This window comes from Sciurus vulgaris (genome assembly GCF_902686455.1).
Source record: "Sciurus vulgaris genome assembly, chromosome: 12".
NCBI classification, from domain to species: Eukaryota; Metazoa; Chordata; class Mammalia; order Rodentia; family Sciuridae; genus Sciurus; species Sciurus vulgaris.
The window spans coordinates 18,593,567-18,611,189 of record NC_136473.1 but is presented as its reverse complement, the minus strand read 5'-3'; the positions used below and the strand labels follow the sequence as shown (position 1 = coordinate 18,611,189).

At 36.9% G+C, this 17,623-nt stretch overlaps 1 protein-coding gene across 11 annotated transcripts in view; it reads left to right on the top strand.

The window, feature by feature from the left end:
* The window catches only part of UPF2 (UPF2 regulator of nonsense mediated mRNA decay), a gene marked incomplete at its 3' end in the record, with an annotated part of 163,577 nt that overhangs the window by 90,692 nt on the left and 55,262 nt on the right, over positions 1–17,623 (top strand). For all 11 annotated transcript variants that reach the window (XR_013758087.1, XR_013758088.1, XR_013758089.1 and 8 more), the window contains 3 exons: positions 9,814–9,915; positions 10,211–10,309; positions 17,354–17,521. Coding sequence is in view for 2 of the 11 variants with exons in the window: in XM_079106198.1 (XP_078962324.1) it covers positions 9,814–9,915; positions 10,211–10,309; positions 17,354–17,521 (369 nt within the window). The remainder of the gene's footprint in view (positions 1–9,813; positions 9,916–10,210; positions 10,310–17,353; positions 17,522–17,623) is intronic.

The window sequence follows — 17,623 nt, the reverse complement described above, 5'->3', positions numbered from 1 at the left end:
GATTGCTTTGGCTATTCTAGGTCTTTTGTTCTTCCAGGTGAATTTCATGATTGCTTTCTCTATTTCTGTGAGAAATGTCATTGGAATTTTAATTGGAATTGCATTAAATCTGTATAGCACCTTTGGAAGTATGGCCGTTTTGATAATATTAATTCTGCCTATCAAGAACATGGGAGATCTTTGCATCTTCTAAGGTCTTCTTCAATTTCTTTCTTTAATGTTTTGTAGTTTTCATTGTAGAGGTCTTTCACCTCTTTTGTTAGATTAATTCCCAAGGGGTTTTTTTTTTTTTGGTTTTTTTTTCTTTTTTTTTTTTTTTTGAGGCTATTGTGAATGGAAGGGTTTTCCTAATTTCTCTTTCAGAGGATTCATCACTTATGAATAGAAATGTATTAGATTTATGAGTGTTGATTTTATATCCCACTACTTTGCTGAATTCATTTATTAGTTTAGAAGTTTTCTGGTGGAGTTCTTTGGGTCCTCTAAATATAGAATCATGTCATCAGTAAATAATGATAGCTTGGGTTCTTCTTTTCCTATTCGTATCCCTTTAATTTCTTTGGTCTCTAATTGTCTTGGCTAGTGTTTCAGGGACACTAATGTTGAATAAAAGTGGTGAAAGAGGGCATCCCTGCTTTGTTCCAGTTTTTAGAGGGAATGCTTTCAGTTTTTTTTCCATTTAGAATGTTGTTGACCGTGGGTTTAGCATAGATAGCCTTTACGATGTTGTGGTATATTCCTACTATCCCTATTTTTTCTAGTGTTTTGAGCATGAAGGGGTGCTGTATTTTATCAAACACTTTCTCAGCATCTATTGAAATGATCATGTGGTTCTTTTTTTTTTTTTATTGTAAACAAATGGGATACATGTTGTTTCTGTTTGTACATGGAGTAACAGCATACCATTTGCATATTCATACATTTACATAGAGTAATGATGTTTGAGTCATTCCATTATTTCCCCCCCCCACCCCTCCCACCTCTCTTTTCCCTCTATACAGTCCCTCCTTCCTCCATTCTTGTCCCCCTCCCACCCCCCATTAAGTGTCATCATCCACTTATCAGTGAGATCATTCCTCTTTTGGATTTTTGAGATTGGCTTATCTCACTTAACATGATATTCTCTAATTTCATGCATTTGCCTGCAAATGCCATAATTTTATTATTCTTTATAGCTGAGTAATATTCCATTGTGTGTGTATATATATATATATATATATATATATATATATATATACCACAGTTTCTTTATCCATTCATCAATTGAAGGGCATCTAGGTTGGTTCCATAGTCTGGCTATTGTGAATTGAGCCACTATGAACATTGATGTAGCTGTATCTCTGTAGTGTGCTGATTTTAAGTCCTTTGGGTATAGGCCGAGGAGTGGGATAGCTGGGTCAAATGGTAAGTCCATTCCAAGTTTTCTAAGGAATCTCCACACTGCTTTCCAGAGTGGCTGCACTAATTTGCAGTCCCACCAGCAATGTATGAGTGTACCTTTTTCCCCACATCCTCGCCAACACCTATTGTTGCTTGTATTCTTGAGAATCGCCATTCTAATTGGGGTGAGATGGAATCTTAGGGTAGTTTTGATTTGCATTTCTCTTATTACTAAAGATGTTGAACATTTTTTCATATATCTGTTGATTGCTTGTAGATCTTCTGTGAAGTGTCTGTTAATATCCTTAGCCCATTCGTTGATTGGGTTATTTGTATTCTTGGTGTAGAGTTTTTTGAGTTCTTTATATATTCTGGAAATTAGTTCTCTATCTGAAGGATGAGTGGCAAACATATTCTCCTACTCCGTAGGCTCTCTCTTCGCATTGCTGATAGTTTCCTTTGCTGAGAGAAAGCTATTTAGTTTGAATCTATCCCAGTTGTTGATTCTTGCTTTTATTTCTTGTGCTATAGGAGTCCTGTTAAGGAAGTCTGATCCTAAGCCAACAAGGTGAAGATTTGGACCTACTTTTTCTTCTATAAGATGCAGGGTCTCTGGTCTGATTTCAAGGTCCTTGATCCATTGTGAGTTGATTTTTGTGCAGGGTGAGAGATAAGGCTTTAGTTTCATTCTGTTGCATATGGATTTCCAGTTTTCCCAGCACCATTTGTTGAAGAGGCTATCTTTTCTCCATTGCATATTTTTGGCACCTTTGTCTAGTATTAGAAAATTGTATTTATTTGGGTTTGTGTCTGTGTCCTCTATTCTGTACCATTGATCTACCTATTTTGGTGCCAATACCATGCCGTTTTTGTTACTATTGCTTTATTGTAGTATAGTTGAAGTTCTGGTATTGCGATACCCCCTGTTTCATTCTTCCTGCTAAGGATTGCTTTAGCTATTCTGGGTTTCTTATTCTTCCAGATGAATTTCATGATTGCTTGCTCTATTTCTGTGAGGTACGTCATTGGGATTTTAATTGGAATTGCATTGAATCTGTATAGCACTTTTGGTAGTATGGCCATTTTGACAATATTAATTCTGCCCATCCAAGAACATGGGAGATCTTTCCATCTTCTAAGGTCTTCCTTAATTTCTTTCTTCAGTGTTTTGTAGTTTTCATTGTAGAGATCTTTTACCTCTTTGGTTAGATTGATACCCAAGTATTTTATTTTTTTTGAGGCTATTGCAAATGGAGTTGTTTTCCTCATTTCCCTTTCAGCTGTTTCATCACTTGCATATAAAAATGCTGTAGATTTATGCATGTTGATTTTATAGCCTGCTATTTTGCTGAATTCATTGATGAGGCCTAGAAGTTTTCTGGAGGAGGTTTTCAGATCCTCTAAATATAGAATCATGTCATCCGCAAATAGTGACAGCTTAAGTTCCTCTTTTCCTATTCATATCCCTTTAATTTCTTTATTCTGCCTAATTGCTCTGGCTAGAGTTTCGAGGACAATGTTGAAGAGAAGTGGTGAAAGAGGACATCCCTGTCTTGTTCCTGTTTTTAAAGGGAATGGTTTCAGTTTTTCTCCATTAAGAATGATGTTGGCCATGGGCTTAGCATAAATAGCCTTTACAATGTTCAGGTATGTTCCTACTATCCCTATTTTTTCTAGTGTTTTCAGCATGAAGGGTTGCTGTATATTGTCAAATGCTTTTTCTGCGTCAATTGAAATAACCATATGATTCTTATCCTTAAGTCTATTGACATGATGGATTACGTTTATTAATTTACGGATGTTAAACCATCCTTGCATTCCAGGAATGAACCCCACTTGATCGTGGTGCACAATTTTCTTAATATGTTTTTGGATACGGTTTGCCAATATTTTGTTAAGGATCTTAGCATCTATATTCATCAAGGATATTGGTCTAAAATTTTCTTTCCTTGATGTGTCTTTTCCTGGTTTGGGTATGAGGGTGATATTAGCTTCATACAATGAGTTCGGTAGGGTACCCTCCTTTTCTATTTCCTGGAATACTTTGAGAAGTATTGGAATGAGTTCTTTGAAGGTCTTGTAGAACTCGGCTGAGAATTCTTCTGGTCCTGGGCTTTTCTTGGATGGTAGATTTTTAATGGCTTCTTCTATTTCATTGCTTGATATTGATCTGTTTAAATCGTGTATGTCCTCCTGGTTCAGTTTGGGAGGAGCATATGTCTCTAGAAATTTGTCAATGTCTTCGGTACTTTCTATTTTGTTGGAGTACAGATTTTCAAAGTAGCTTCTCATTATGTTCTGTATCTCAGTGGTGTCTGTTGTGATATTTCCTTTTGCATCATGTATTTTAGTAATTTGAGTCTTCTCTCTCCTTCTTTTTGTTAGTGTGGCTAAGGGTTTATCTATTTTGTTTACTTTCTCAAAGAACCAACTTTTTGTTATGTCAATTTTTTGAATAGTTTCTTTTGTTTCAATTTCATTGATTTCAGCTCTAATTTTAATGATTTCCTGTCTTCTACTACTTTTGCTGTTATTCTGTTCTTCTTTTTCTAGGGCTTTGAGCTGTAATGTTAGGTCATTTAGTTTTTGATTTTTCATTCTTTTCTGGAATGCACTCCATGCAATGAATTTTCCTCTTGGTACCGCTTTCATAGTGTCCCAGAGATTTTGATATGTTGTATCATCATTCTCATTGACCTCTAAGAATTTTTTAATCTCCTCCCTGATGTTATCCATGTTTCATTCAATAGCATATTATTTAATCTCCAAGTTTTGGAGTAATTTCCTTTTTTTACTTTGTCATTGATTTCTACTCTCAGTCCATTATGATCTGATAGAACACAAGGCAGTATCTCTATTTTTTTGCATTTCCTAAGGGCTTCTTTGTGGCATAACATATGGTCTATTTTCGAGAAGGTTCCATGTGCTGCTGAGAAGAAAGTATATCCGCTCGTTGATGGATGGAATATTCTATATATGTCTATTAAGTCTAGGTTATTGATTGTGTTATTGAGTTCTATGGTTTCTTTGGTTGGATTTTGTTTGGAAGATCTATCTAGTGGTGACAGTGGAGCGTTAAAGTTGCCCAGAATTATTGTGTTGTGGTCTATGTGATTCTTGAAATTGAGAAGGATTTGTTTGATGTACAGGGATGCACCATTGTTTGGGGCATAAATATTTACTATCGTTATGTCTTCCTGATTTATGGTTCCCTTAAGCAGTACGAGATGTCCTTCTTTATCCCTTCTGACTAACTTTGGCTCAAAGTCCACTTTATCTGATATAAGGATGGAAACCCCCGCTTTTTTACTGGGTCCATGTGCGTGGTAGGTTTTTTCCCATCCTTTCACCTTTAGTCTGTGGATGTCTTTTTCTATGAGATGAGTCTCTTGCAGGCAGCATATTGTTGGGTCTTTCTTTTTAATCCATTCTGCCAGTCTATGTCTTTTGATTGATGAGTTTAGGCCATTAACGTTCAGGATTATTATTGAGAAATTATTTGTATTCCCAGTCATTTGCCTTATTTTTGGTTTTTAAGTTGGCTTGGTTTCTCCTTTGAGTGGTTTTTCTCTAAGGTAGTTCCTTCCTTTGCTGACCTACATTGTTGTTTTTCATTTCCTCCTCATGGAATATTTTGTTGAGAACGTTCTGTAGTGCAGGCTTTCAATTTGTAAATTCTTTTAACTTTTGTTTATCATGGAAGGATTTTATTTCATCTTCAAATCTGAAGGTTAGTTTTGCTGGGTATAGGATTCTTGGTTGGCAACCATGTTCTTTGAGAGCTTGAAATATGTTGGTCCAGGCCCTTCTAGCTTTTAGAGTCTGGGTTGAGAAGTCGGCTGCTATCCGTATTGGTCTCCCCCTATATGTAATCTGATGCTTTTCTCTCGCGGCCTTCAAAATCCTATCTTTATTTTGAATGTTAGGCATTTTCATTATAATGTGCCTTGGTGTGAATCTGTTGTGATTCTGCGCATTTGGTGGTTTGTAAGCCTCTTGTATTTGATTTTCCATTTCATTCTTCAGGATTGGGAAATTTTCTGATATTATTTCATTGAATAGGTTGTTCATTCCTTTGGTTTGCATCTCTGTGCCTTCCTCAATCCCAATAATTCTTAAATTTGGTCTTTTCGTGATGTCCCATAGTTCTTGGAGATTCTGTTCATGATTTCTTACCATTTTCTCTGTTTGGGCAACTTTATTTTCAAGATTAAATATTTTGTCTTCATTGTCTGAGGTTCTGTCTTCCAAGTGGTCTAGTCTGTTGGTGATGCTTTCCATTGAGTTTTTTATTTGGTTTATTGTCTCCTTCATTTCAAGGATTTCCATTTGTTTTTTTTTTTTTTGAGAATCTCTATCTCTGTTGAAATGATCTTTTGCTTCCTGCAGGTGCTCTTTCAGCTTATTGGTATTATCATTCATTGCCTGCATTTGCTCTCTTATCTCATCCTTTGCTTTGCGAATCATCTTAATCATGTATAATCTGAAGTCCTTTTCTGACATTTCTTCTAACATACTGTCATTGGATTGTATTACTATCGAATCCAGATTTGTTTGGATCATTTTCTTCCCTTGTTTTTTCATGTTGTTCATGTATCTTCCCCTCTAGCAGTGCAGATCTGGGGTATTGCAGATTTCCCCCTATAGGCTTATAGTGGCCCTATAGGTTTCCAAAACCCTTTCTTTAAGGGGAGATCAATATTAGCAGTACCCAAACCAGGCACTATGCAATCCTAGACCAAATAGCCCATATGGGGACAATAACATCATGTAAATAAGGGCGAAAGCGACTCTGAGGGAACAGGTAAACAGAAGGAAAAGAAAGCAAGAAACGTAAATAAATAAAAACTTAAATATTTTTTTTTTAAAAAAGGAGAAAAAAGAAAATCTACTGTATAATAGTCATATTGTAATGAAACCTCCCAGTGTTCAGTAGCCTGATGTATGAGAGGTACCTGAGAATGAGCTTCAAGCCTCTAGCAGGCGTTGCAGGATGGGATTTGCCCCACCCGAAGATCGGAGCTACGGCTTCCAGGATTATCCAAGATGGCTGCTCTGGCTTCCAAATGTGTTGGCAAATGGGGAGCTGCAGCTCAAGGGTGGACATGCTCAGCTGGAGGTCCTGGAGACAGGATGCAGTTGGTCCGGCAGGGGTCCTGGAGGTCCGGTGTGATTGGTGTGGTGTGGGATCCTGGAGGTCGGGTGCAATCAGTTGGTCTGGGGTCCCGGTGATAGGGCGCAGTCAGTTGTTTTGGTCCTGGCGGCAGGGAGCAGTCAGTTAATGTGAGGGCCCCAGAGGCAGGGAGTGATTGGTCGGGCTGAGGGATCCTGGAGACGGGACTCGTTCGGTCCGGCCAGGGGTCCTACAGGGCCTGGCTGTTGTCTCAAAATGGTGGCAGCCACCTGTAATCAAACCTGCAGGTACTGTGACAGTGAACTTCCAGGCAGCACCAGGCAGCTGGTTCTCCACTGGCGGTTTGCAGTCAATCTGCTGGCAGCTGTCGGACGATCGGGAGGTGAACCTCGAGCGTTGGGTGATGGATAGGGGTAAGGCAGGCGATAGACAGGCAAGAGGGAGGCAAATGGCAGATGATAGACGCCTGACAGTGAGCAATCTGCTCTCAAAAAAGGCCTCGATATGCTGGCAGACTGCAGGTCATCACAGTAGATAAATGGGGTAAAGAGCAGGGGATTGATAAGCAGCAAAAACTGCCTCACCGAAACAGATATCCTCTGCTTGAATCCGGTGTTGCTGAGTGACAAGGAACGCAGCCTCCCTCTAGACTGCCATCTTGGATCTCTCGATCATGTGGTTCTTAACTTTAAGTCCATTGATGTGATGAATCACGTTTATTGATTTCTGGATGTTGAACCAACCTTGCATCCCTGGAATAAACCCCTCTTGAAAATGGTGCACTATCTTTTTAATAAGTTTTTGTATGCAATTTCCCAGAATTTTGTTAAGGATTTTTGCATCTATGTTCATCAGGGATATTGGTCTGAAGTTTTCATTCCTTGATCTGTCTTTATCTGGTTTTGGTAACAGAGTGATGCTAGCTTCATACAAAGAGTTAAGAAGGGTTCCCTTTATTTCTAAACTTTGAGGAGTGTTGGTATTAGTTCTTCTTTGAAGGTTTTGTAGAATTCAGCTGAGAATCCATCTGGTCCTGGACTTTTCTTGGTTGGTAGGCTTTTGATGGCTTCTTGTAATACTTATTATTTTTTTAATACTACCCTTGAGGTAACTGAGAAACAAAGGCACAAGATAGGTTAAGTAATTTGTCCTAGGTCTCAGGGTGCAGTAGGGGACAGAGCCAGTGTTTGAACTTGGGCAGTTTGTCTTTTGCCATGCTGCCCTTCCTGTTTGCCCTCACCGGCTCAGATTTTGTGGCACATGGATAAACACTTGCTAATTTCGCCCATTATTATATAGTATACAGTAGGATTGGGAAAGATGAAATTATTTCTTAAGTTATTACTTTGAAAAATGAGTACATTATATCTAGTTGGCCCTTTGCAGATTCAACCAACTGTGTATCAGAATTATTCAGGGGAAATTGCATCTGTACTGAACATGTACAAACTTTTTGCTTGTCATTATTCTCTAAATTATACCGTATAACAACTTTTTGCATAGCCCTTACGTTGTATTCAGTATTTTAAGTCATCCAGAGATGATTTAAAGTATGAGAGGGTGTGCATAAGTTATATGCAAATCCTGGCTGTTTTATATAAGTGACTTGAGCATCTGTGAGTTTTAGTTTCTATGGGATCCTGGCACCAGTACCTGTTGGATACTGAGGGACAGCTTTATTGGTGAAATAATATAAAAAATAAAAGGCAGGAGGAAAACATTTAATACAGCTTAACTTAGTTTGGCTTAGGTTTTCAATAGGAAATATCTTTTAGGTGTTAAGAAATAATTTCTTTATTTTTTTCAAGGGCAGATTTGAGAGCATCTCTTACCAATTTAAGTTTTAGTTATAAAATTGCCTCAAAAAATTTGATCCATTTGGGGTAAAAGGGTACTGTGTTTATGTATTTTTTTGAAGTGTTTTCATTTTAAGAACTCTAAGAATTTCCAAATGTCTATATTAATAAGTAATAATATACTGTTGGAGTTGGGAAATTGTCATATACATTAAAAGTATTACAAATTTAAATTGTTTTAGAGATTATTTTCTCAGTTATATTTCTCAGTTATTATTTCTTAGCATAATGAGAAGTGTCTAACTTAGTGTCATTAGTTGGTTTTGTTTTTATTGACACACATTTATGGGATACAGTATGGTAATTCAGTACCTGAATATAATGTGTAATGACTAAATCAGCATTATTAGCATTACCATCTCCTGTTATATTAACCATTTCTGTGGGTTTGGAAGAAAATGTAGTATGTCTGCACAGTGGAATATTATTCTGCCATATAAAAGAATGAAACTGTCTTTTGTGCCACAGTGGATAGAACTGAATTGACTGTGGTTGGTATTTGAAAGACAAATACCATATGTTTTGTTAATTTGTGGAAGCTAAAACAATGGGTCTGGTAGAAGAGGAAAGTAATAGTGGTTGTTAAGAAAGTGGGGAGGGGGAAGTGGGAAAAGTTAGATAGTAGTTGTTTTTTTGTGTGTGTGTTTTTTAACGTCTATGGAACCATGTGGGGGTGAATTATATTGTTTTGGTGGAGGGATTAACAGATGGAGCTCCACTGTGTGCTTCATCCTTTGACTATCCATAAGGATTCTTCTGTTTGAGGAGGAATTTCAACTGACAGAGAATTGAGGACTAACTGTGGGATGAGGGGAAGTAGTACTTGAAAACCACTGGTTAGGGAAGCAGCAGAGCTAGCTTTTCCACTTGTTGGCAGTATATCCTCTGGCAAGGCACTTAACTTACCCAAACCTTGGTTTTTTGCATGTATAAAATAGGAACAGTTAAACTCACTCTTCCTCTTTGGAATTGGAAAGAGTGAACAAAACCAAGTATGTAAGAATGCCATCCAAACTGAAAGAGCTTTATAAGATATAGTGCAGTATCATTGCTTTTAACCAGTAACAATGTTAAAGTTGAACTTTGCAGATTTAGGTAGGTATTAAAGAACTATGGTGAGAAGTTCAGCCTTGCAAGGATTAGTTTCAGAGGAGAACACAAAAAGTTCAGGAAACTTGTACCTTGTGGAATTCAAGGAAGAGTTTCCACACTTGATCTTTATATTGTTAGATCATTGGGAGCTGGTAAGGTGGGTTTTCAGCTATTGGTATGTAGGAAGTATTGTCAGCTGACTTTAACCTCCATTGTAAGCAGACTACATAAAAGACTGAAGCTGGAGTACAATAAACAATTATACAGGCATTTAAAAGTCTTTCAAGGCATGTAAAGTAAAGTGATCCTTTTCAAAGTGTTTTAATCTTCCATTAATGTCAACAATTTCAGGAAGGTTCTGATGATGATGATGAGGGAGAAGAAGAGGAGGAGGAAAATACAGATTACCTTACAGATTCCAATAAGGAAAATGAAACTGATGAAGAGAATACTGTAAGTATGGCTAAAAGATTTGCATTTTGAAATTGTGTAACATTTTATTAGTATTTGAATTTCAGTGACTGAAGTTTTCTTCTGAATATTGAAAAATATCTCTAGAAATGTATTTTCAATTTATATTCCTAGCCATTTTCTTAATAAAAAGTTTTTTGAACAATAAGGTTTTATATTTTAGTTATTTATTCCTCAAGTTATATTGAGCTTGTTATCAATACGAAAAGGGTCTGCACTATAAAACATTACAGTTAAAATTTCTGCTCTGATTTTGCTTTTGTTTTGTTTTAATAAGGAGGTAATGATTAAAGGAGGTGGACTTAAGCATGTACCTTGTGTAGAAGATGAGGACTTCATTCAAGCTCTGGATAAAATGATGCTAGAAAATCTCCAGGTATTAAAATCACTGTATTTTGAAGAATTTTCTTAGTGCAAATCATTGCACATTAAATTCTGCTTAATATGAGGGACAATTATCTGAACATATACCTCTACAGCAACTTTTCCTGAAGTATACACCTTGCAGCTGTCAGATACATCCTATATTTAAAATTCTTTGACGTATAGGGTGAGAAAATATAGTTAACATAAGACTTAGAACATTAATTTCATTCTGCCAATCTTTGCCTTTTCTCACTTAAGTTACATCTCATTACTTCTAAGTCCCTTATGTTTGTTTAGGAGCCAGAGTTTGCAGAAGATAAACAGGGATATTTAGTTTAAGAAATTCTTGTATTGATTATTTGAATAGCTTATATGTAAATAGAAAGTATGGGTTGATATTTAAAGAAATGTTAGGTTTTTTAGTGTATTGATAACATTAATAAACTGGATTTTAAGTTTATAAAAAGCTTCATCTAGCTGGGAGTTTTTCATTTTTATTTTTGTTTTTTCCTGTTGCCGGATGAAACCCAGAGCCTCACACATGCTAGGCACATGCTCTTAGCTCAATATTATATCCCTGGTCTTCCATCTAGCAGTTTTAAAATGTCACAGTAATTTGGAGTAATTAGCATTTTTCTGTAATTAGAGGTAAAATCTCTTAGATTCCCTCAGCCCTAAATGTAACTTTTGCTAAACCCTATAGTGACTTAAGGAAAGTGCTTGTTGGAATGGGAGAGATGCAAGCCCATTGTCATGGGTTCAGTGGAGAATGGAAGGAAGGGAGTGAATATATATTAACTGTTGAGAAATTTTACTACAAGGGAAAGATATATGGGAAGTAACTAGAGCAGATCAGAATGACTTTTAAAGGCAGAAGATTTTATTGAGTCTTCTTTAAAAAATATTTTTTTAGTTGTAGATGGACACAATATTTTTTTAATGTGGTGCTGAGGATTGAACCCAGTGCCCCACACATGCAAGGCAAGCACTCTACCACTGAGCCACAGCCCCAGGCCTTACTGAGTGTTAATATGCTGATGGAGTGATGCTTTAGAGAAAACACTGGATTTTACTTGATGCTATTAAAAGCCAAAATTATGTTAAAACACAAATTAGCGTTATCACTACCTTAGGCCAATCTAATTTTTTCCTTCATATATTAAAATATTTCTTACATATATCATCCAGAAAACTCTTAATTTGTGAAATAAATCATATGTTTATATCATTTAGAAGCCAGAGTCATCAAATAAAACATAATCATTATAACCCCTTAAAGAGAAAATGATTACCTAAAGGAACTTTCTATGCTACTACACAAGGTATAGCGCACACTCGTAATCCCAACAACCTAGGAGACTGAGACAGGAGGATCACAAGTTTGAGACCAGCCTTGGGCAGCTTAAAGAGATTCTGGCTCAGTAAAAAAGGCTGGGGATGTAGCTTAGTGACAGATCCCCTGTCCAGCATGCTTGAGGCCCTGGGTAGAATCCCTAGTACTGCAAGAAAAGAAAAAAAGGAAGGAAAGGAGGGAGGGAGGGATGAAGGGAGGAATGAAGGGGGAAAGGGAAAGAAGGAGGGAAGGAAGAAGGAAGGAAATTATCTTACGTAATTCAGTACCATTTACTCTCAGCTATTCTTTTGTTTGGCATTTATCTATTGATCATCTACTTTGTGCCTAGCAGTGTACGATAGGCTAAGTTTAAAGTGTAAATACAACACATTGTTCCTTTTCTGAGAGAAAGTGGATATTTAACGACCAACCAAAGTTCAAATTTTGATAATTGATAAGAGCAGAATGCTTTGGTTATAGAAAATGAAGGGCCTATTTTATGTAGGATGGTGGGGAAAGCATCTCTGAGGCCATGAATTTTAAACAGGACAGGTTCAATGGAGCCATCCAATATGTTAAAGGTCTTGAGGCACAAAAGGACTTGTATTTGAAAACTGAAGAAGACAAGTATGAAGAGAACATAGTTATAGGAGGATAGTATAACGTGAAAATGGAGAATTTGTGATGGATCACTTGCGAGCTCACAGTCCTTTGCTTAGTGACTCAGATGAGGCGCAAGACTAAAGACCAGGGGCCTGAGTAGAAGGTAAGCCAGGTGAGAGGAAATAGTCCTCTGTCGAGTATAATGACAGGACACAGACAAATGGATTTGAAAGCCCTTGAGGAGGTAGAATGGACTGGATTTATTTGGTGCTTGATTGGATATGGGTCTGTAGGAAATAAGAAGTAAAAAGTGAAACTCAGTTTTCTAACTTGGGCCACTGGCCTTTCTCCAAGACAGAAAATAGGAAGAGTAAGCAAGAGTTCACTTTGACTATGTTAAGTTTGAGAAGGCTGTAAGTTGTCTAGGTTGAAATGTTAAGAGATAAGATGTCTGAAGTGAAAGCCATGGAATATAAATTAATCACCAAGGTATAAAGTATGGAGAGAGAAGAGAAGCAGGTTCAGATTGAGCCGTGAGACATCCCAGTGTTTGGTAATAAGGTAAAAAACTAGTGAAGTCAGAGGAATAGAACCTTTTATATAGTCCAGTTATTGTTACTTATTGCAGATCTTAAGAAGCAGCAAGCTGGAAGGATAGAAAGATGTGATCAGAGGAGGGAAGTTTGGATTTAAACTTTTGTAGGAGATAGGCTTAGTGTGCTGAAAACTTGATCCTGTATTAGCCCTAAATTTTATTTTATTTTATTTTATTTTTTTCAGAGTTTAGGACTTTTAAGTTGTCCTAAAGTCACTGAAGCAAAACTCATAAAACATTCTGCTTTCCTTTATACCCCCCAACGCAAACAAAACAAAAAACTATTTGTAGGAAAAAAAAACAGTTTTGTACATAGGATGAAACAATATAAATTCAAAACTTACAGATAAGGGTTAGCTCTATCACTCATCTCTTTAAAAAGTTTATATGAATATCCAGTCAAAACCAACAGGGTATCTCCTTTGAAATGTCATCTATATGAATTTCCAAGTAGACCACAGGACTGTATACTGTCTTGGAATGTCCTCAGAAGGCTCTGTCATTGAACAGGTAACAGAGTTTAAAAACCCCAGAGTCCTTTCTTTCAAATGGAAGAGGGAAAGACAGGGACAGAAGAAACTATTCAAATTTCGTCTTCTTTCCTTGTGGCTTGTGGTCTCCTCCTCCCCCTCTGCCTCCTCGGAAGCCTCCTCGCCCTCCAAAGCCTTCCCGGCCTCTGCCGCCAAATCCACCTCTGCCTCCTCGGCCGCCACCTCTGCCTCCAAAGCCTCCTCTTCCTCCACCACGACCCCCAAAGCCACCTTCCCCTTTAGGCTTGGCCCAGTCCAAGGTAACTTTGTTTCCATCAATTTCACCATCTTCCATGGCCTCTTTGGCAGCTTTGGCAGCTTCCTCACTGTTGAAGTCTACAAAACCAAACCCTTTGGAGGATCCGGTTTCCCGGTCAGTGACTATCCTTGCACGGACAGAGCCGTCAAATGATTTTTTTAAGGTTTCTTCGGTGGTATCTTCAGACAGACCTTTGACAAACAGAGTTTTCGATGGCTGGCTTCTTGCGTTAGGTGATCCCCTGGGTCCTTGCAACTCCAGCCTGATTGCTCTGCCCAGCCCTAAATTTTAAACATTATCAATTACTAGATATGGACAACTGTACAATCTCTGTTTTGATGAAGCTGTCATAGGAAGATGCAATATCTAAAGATATTTTGATTCTCCATAAGTCAGATTCTTAAATTTAGTGCAGTCCTAATTACATCTCGCTAGGAGAATTGTTTTTGCAGGGGGAAGAGAAGCGCCAAGGCGAATTGAACTTTAAGAATGAACTTAAAATTATTCTTTAAAATATCTAGAAGAAAAAGTGAAATAGCTAAGAAATTTCTGAGATATAAGGAGCAAAATATTTTATAAAATATTGAAATGTTTTAAATTTAACAATAATAGTTTGGTACAGGAATAGATAGATCAGTGGAAACTAGATCCAAAATATGGCAAGTTAGCAATATGATAAAGATAACATTTCAGATCAAGGGGAAATGCTCAATTAACAGAAATAACACTGGATTAAACAAGTGGTCAGTAAACAAAAATAAATGTGAAAATTTACTTTCACAACCAGAATTACCCTGATTCAAGGACTTCTGTATCTATTCTTCACCCAGTGCTGTCAAATATTGTTAGTATTACCTTTTTTTTTTTTTTTTTTAAGTTAAAACAACATTGTCTTGGAAAGGCCAGAAACTTGCTTAAGGTTACATGGCTAGTGAGTGATGGAATCTGTTTTGTTTTTTATGTTTGTCGGTTGGTTGGTTGGTTTCTTATTGTCATGCTGTGGAATCAAACCCAGGGCCTTGCACAAACTTGCAAGCATTATTCCACTGAGCTACACCTCGAGCTCCTGAAATCTTTTGAACCACTCTGTTCTGTTTCTTTTAAGCACAGAATGCCATAAAAGACTCAAAGTAATGGCAGGAAGGAAAAATAACACCTGTGCAACCGTGGGATAATAACTGCACAATAGGAAGAGATCCTGCAAACCAATAAGAAAAGATGAATGACCAATCTTTAATTACATGAAAGATAATAGGCAAAATCTTGCTAGAAGTTACTAATAATCAAAAGATGTGCAAATTAAGGTTAACTTTTTTCACTTAACAGACCATCAGATACTAAGATTTATAAAGTGATAATATTCAGTGTGATTTTTTTTGTCTTTTGGTTTTTGGTACTGGGGATTGAACCCAGGTGTGCTTAACCACTCAGCCACATCCTCAGCCCTTTTTTTATATTTTATTTAGAGACAGAATCTCATTGAGTTGCTTAGGTCCTCGCTATGTTGTTGAGGCTGACTTTGAACTCATGATCCTCCAGCCTCAGCCTCCTGAGCACTGGAATTACAGGCGTGTGCCACCACACTCTGCTCAGTGTGGTTTTAAAATTTGCTAAATGTGTATCAGTCCAGCATAATTGAGGGGAAATTTAGTAAACCCATCAAATGGCCTTACATGTGGTCTAAAAATGTACCCCTACTTAGCAGTTTTCTTTAAAGTTAAATATATAAAGATGTCACATTATTTGTAATAGCAAAAAAAAAGTCTTAATTGTTTATCAGTAGGGGGTGAATTAAATAACAGGACATACCACATTTTGCCACATAATTGCAGATTTTATGCCAGATTTTTTTTTTTTTTTTTTTTTTTTACAAAAAAGTAGGGTATGACCATTTTGTGAAGCTTTAAAAAAATTGTGCCAGTATGACTTGAAAATAATTTATTACTAAACTGTCTTTGGTGAAAGATTAGGACGTTTGCAGTACTTATAAATATATGTTAATTTGGTGGTGACAATTTTGCAGTAAAAAGAGTGTGCATATAATTAGGTCTGTATAAAAGGACGCTCAAAATTAGAGTTAAAAAAGGAGAAAAATGTTTATGTTTAGTATAGAATAATATAGCTAATAGTGGTTATTTGTGTTTATATGTGTATATTAGTATCTGGAAGAATATACTCTGTTGTTAATAATTGTTACATCTTGGTGTGGGGCAGAGAGAGATAAGCTGGAAGAATTCAAACACAATAATACTTTTTTTTTTTTTCCGGTACTGGGTATCAAACTCAGGGCCTTGTGCTTGTGAGGCAAGCACTCTACCAGCTGAGCTATCTCCCCAGCCCCACTAATACATTTTTGTATTTAAATATTTTGCAAAGAATGTGTTAATTTTGTAATAAAGAGAAAAAAATGCTTTACAAATAAAGAGTTGTCTAATATAAATAACCCTTTGCAATTTTAAGTAAAACATCTGTATAAATCTTGGGACTACTTCATGCAGATACTAATAAATTCGAACTTTATAAACAAACATGATTAAACCTTATACCATTTCACTTCATATTCTTTTGAATATGAGGCCTGTATAAAGGACTATTTAAGAAGAGCAGTTTCAAGACCTTTAAGCCTTCTCAGCATTACTTGCCCAGTTTGGAGGAGTTGTTCTCCCCCTGCCTTAGGATGTAGACAATTACTTGCAGTTACATAAACACCTTGTACTGTTTTCATGTCCTTGCTTTTGCACCTGTTCTTCCTCTGCTTAAATTTCTTCCACATCCCCCAAATTGCACTTTCCATATGTTTGGAAGACATCATATAAAGTTTTTAACATTCTCAGTTGTCTCATTTGTGTTAAACCTTTCATCAGATCTCTGTACCCACCTACTCCCAGCCAGGCGCAGATAACCACTCCATCCTCTACACAAGTGATTTGTACCTCCAATGTATCGTAATTTATTTATTTATATATCTGTCTTATTTAACAAGTTTATCAGCTTTTTTGAGGGTTCACTAAGTCTTTTTAATCTATCTGCAAACCTAACACACAATAAATCTTCAGTGAAGTTTCATTTAATTAATTGGTTGCAAAGTTCAGTGTAAATGTTGAGTAATTGATTTATTAACCAAGAAATTAATGTGAATGGTTATAGATATGGTTATAGATTCCATTCATTTTTTTTTTCTTTTCTTTTTTTTTTCTTTTCCTACGGTGCTAGGGATTGAACCCAGGGCCTTGCGCTTATGAGGCAAGCACTCTACCAACTGAGCTATCTCCCCAGCCCTCCATTCATTCTTGAACATTTATGGAGCACTGCTAGGAAATGCTGGGGAACAGGAATAGAGTGTTGACCCTGCACAGTCTGGTGGGCAAGTCAGACTGATAAATAGGTCATTATGAGACTGTAAGAATGAAGGCAGATGTGGCGCCATGAGGGCAAATAAAAGGGCACTGTTTGAGGAGCAGGGATATTCTGTAGGGTGTGCAGCAGTGAGTGCTTGGGAGCGCATAGAGTGATAAACAAGGCCAAACCACATAGTTCCTTCTAAGATATATGTAAAGGTTTTAGGTAGTGGAGGAGAAATATCCCTGGTTCACCTGTATTTTAGAAAGAGATTAGCTCTTTTGATTGTTGTGTTTTAAGAAATATAGCACCAAATGAATTCTTTGCAACTTACATTTACATATGTCCATGTATATCTTGGAATATTTATATACTTTTTAATTTCTGTCTTTAAGCAAAGAAGTGGCGAATCTGTTAAAGTACATCAACTTGATGTTGCTATTCCTTTGCATCTCAAAAGCCAGCTGAGGAAAGGACCTCCACTTGGTGGCGGGGAAGGAGAGGCAGAGTCTGCAGACACTATGCCATTTGTCATGTTAACGAGAAAAGGCAATAAACAGCAGGTAAGAAACTGCCCACTGTACAGTTGCCCATCCTCTTAGACCCACGTTGTAGGCTGCAGAGGCTGAGGCTTGCTTTTTTTTTTTTTTTTTTTTTTTTTTTTT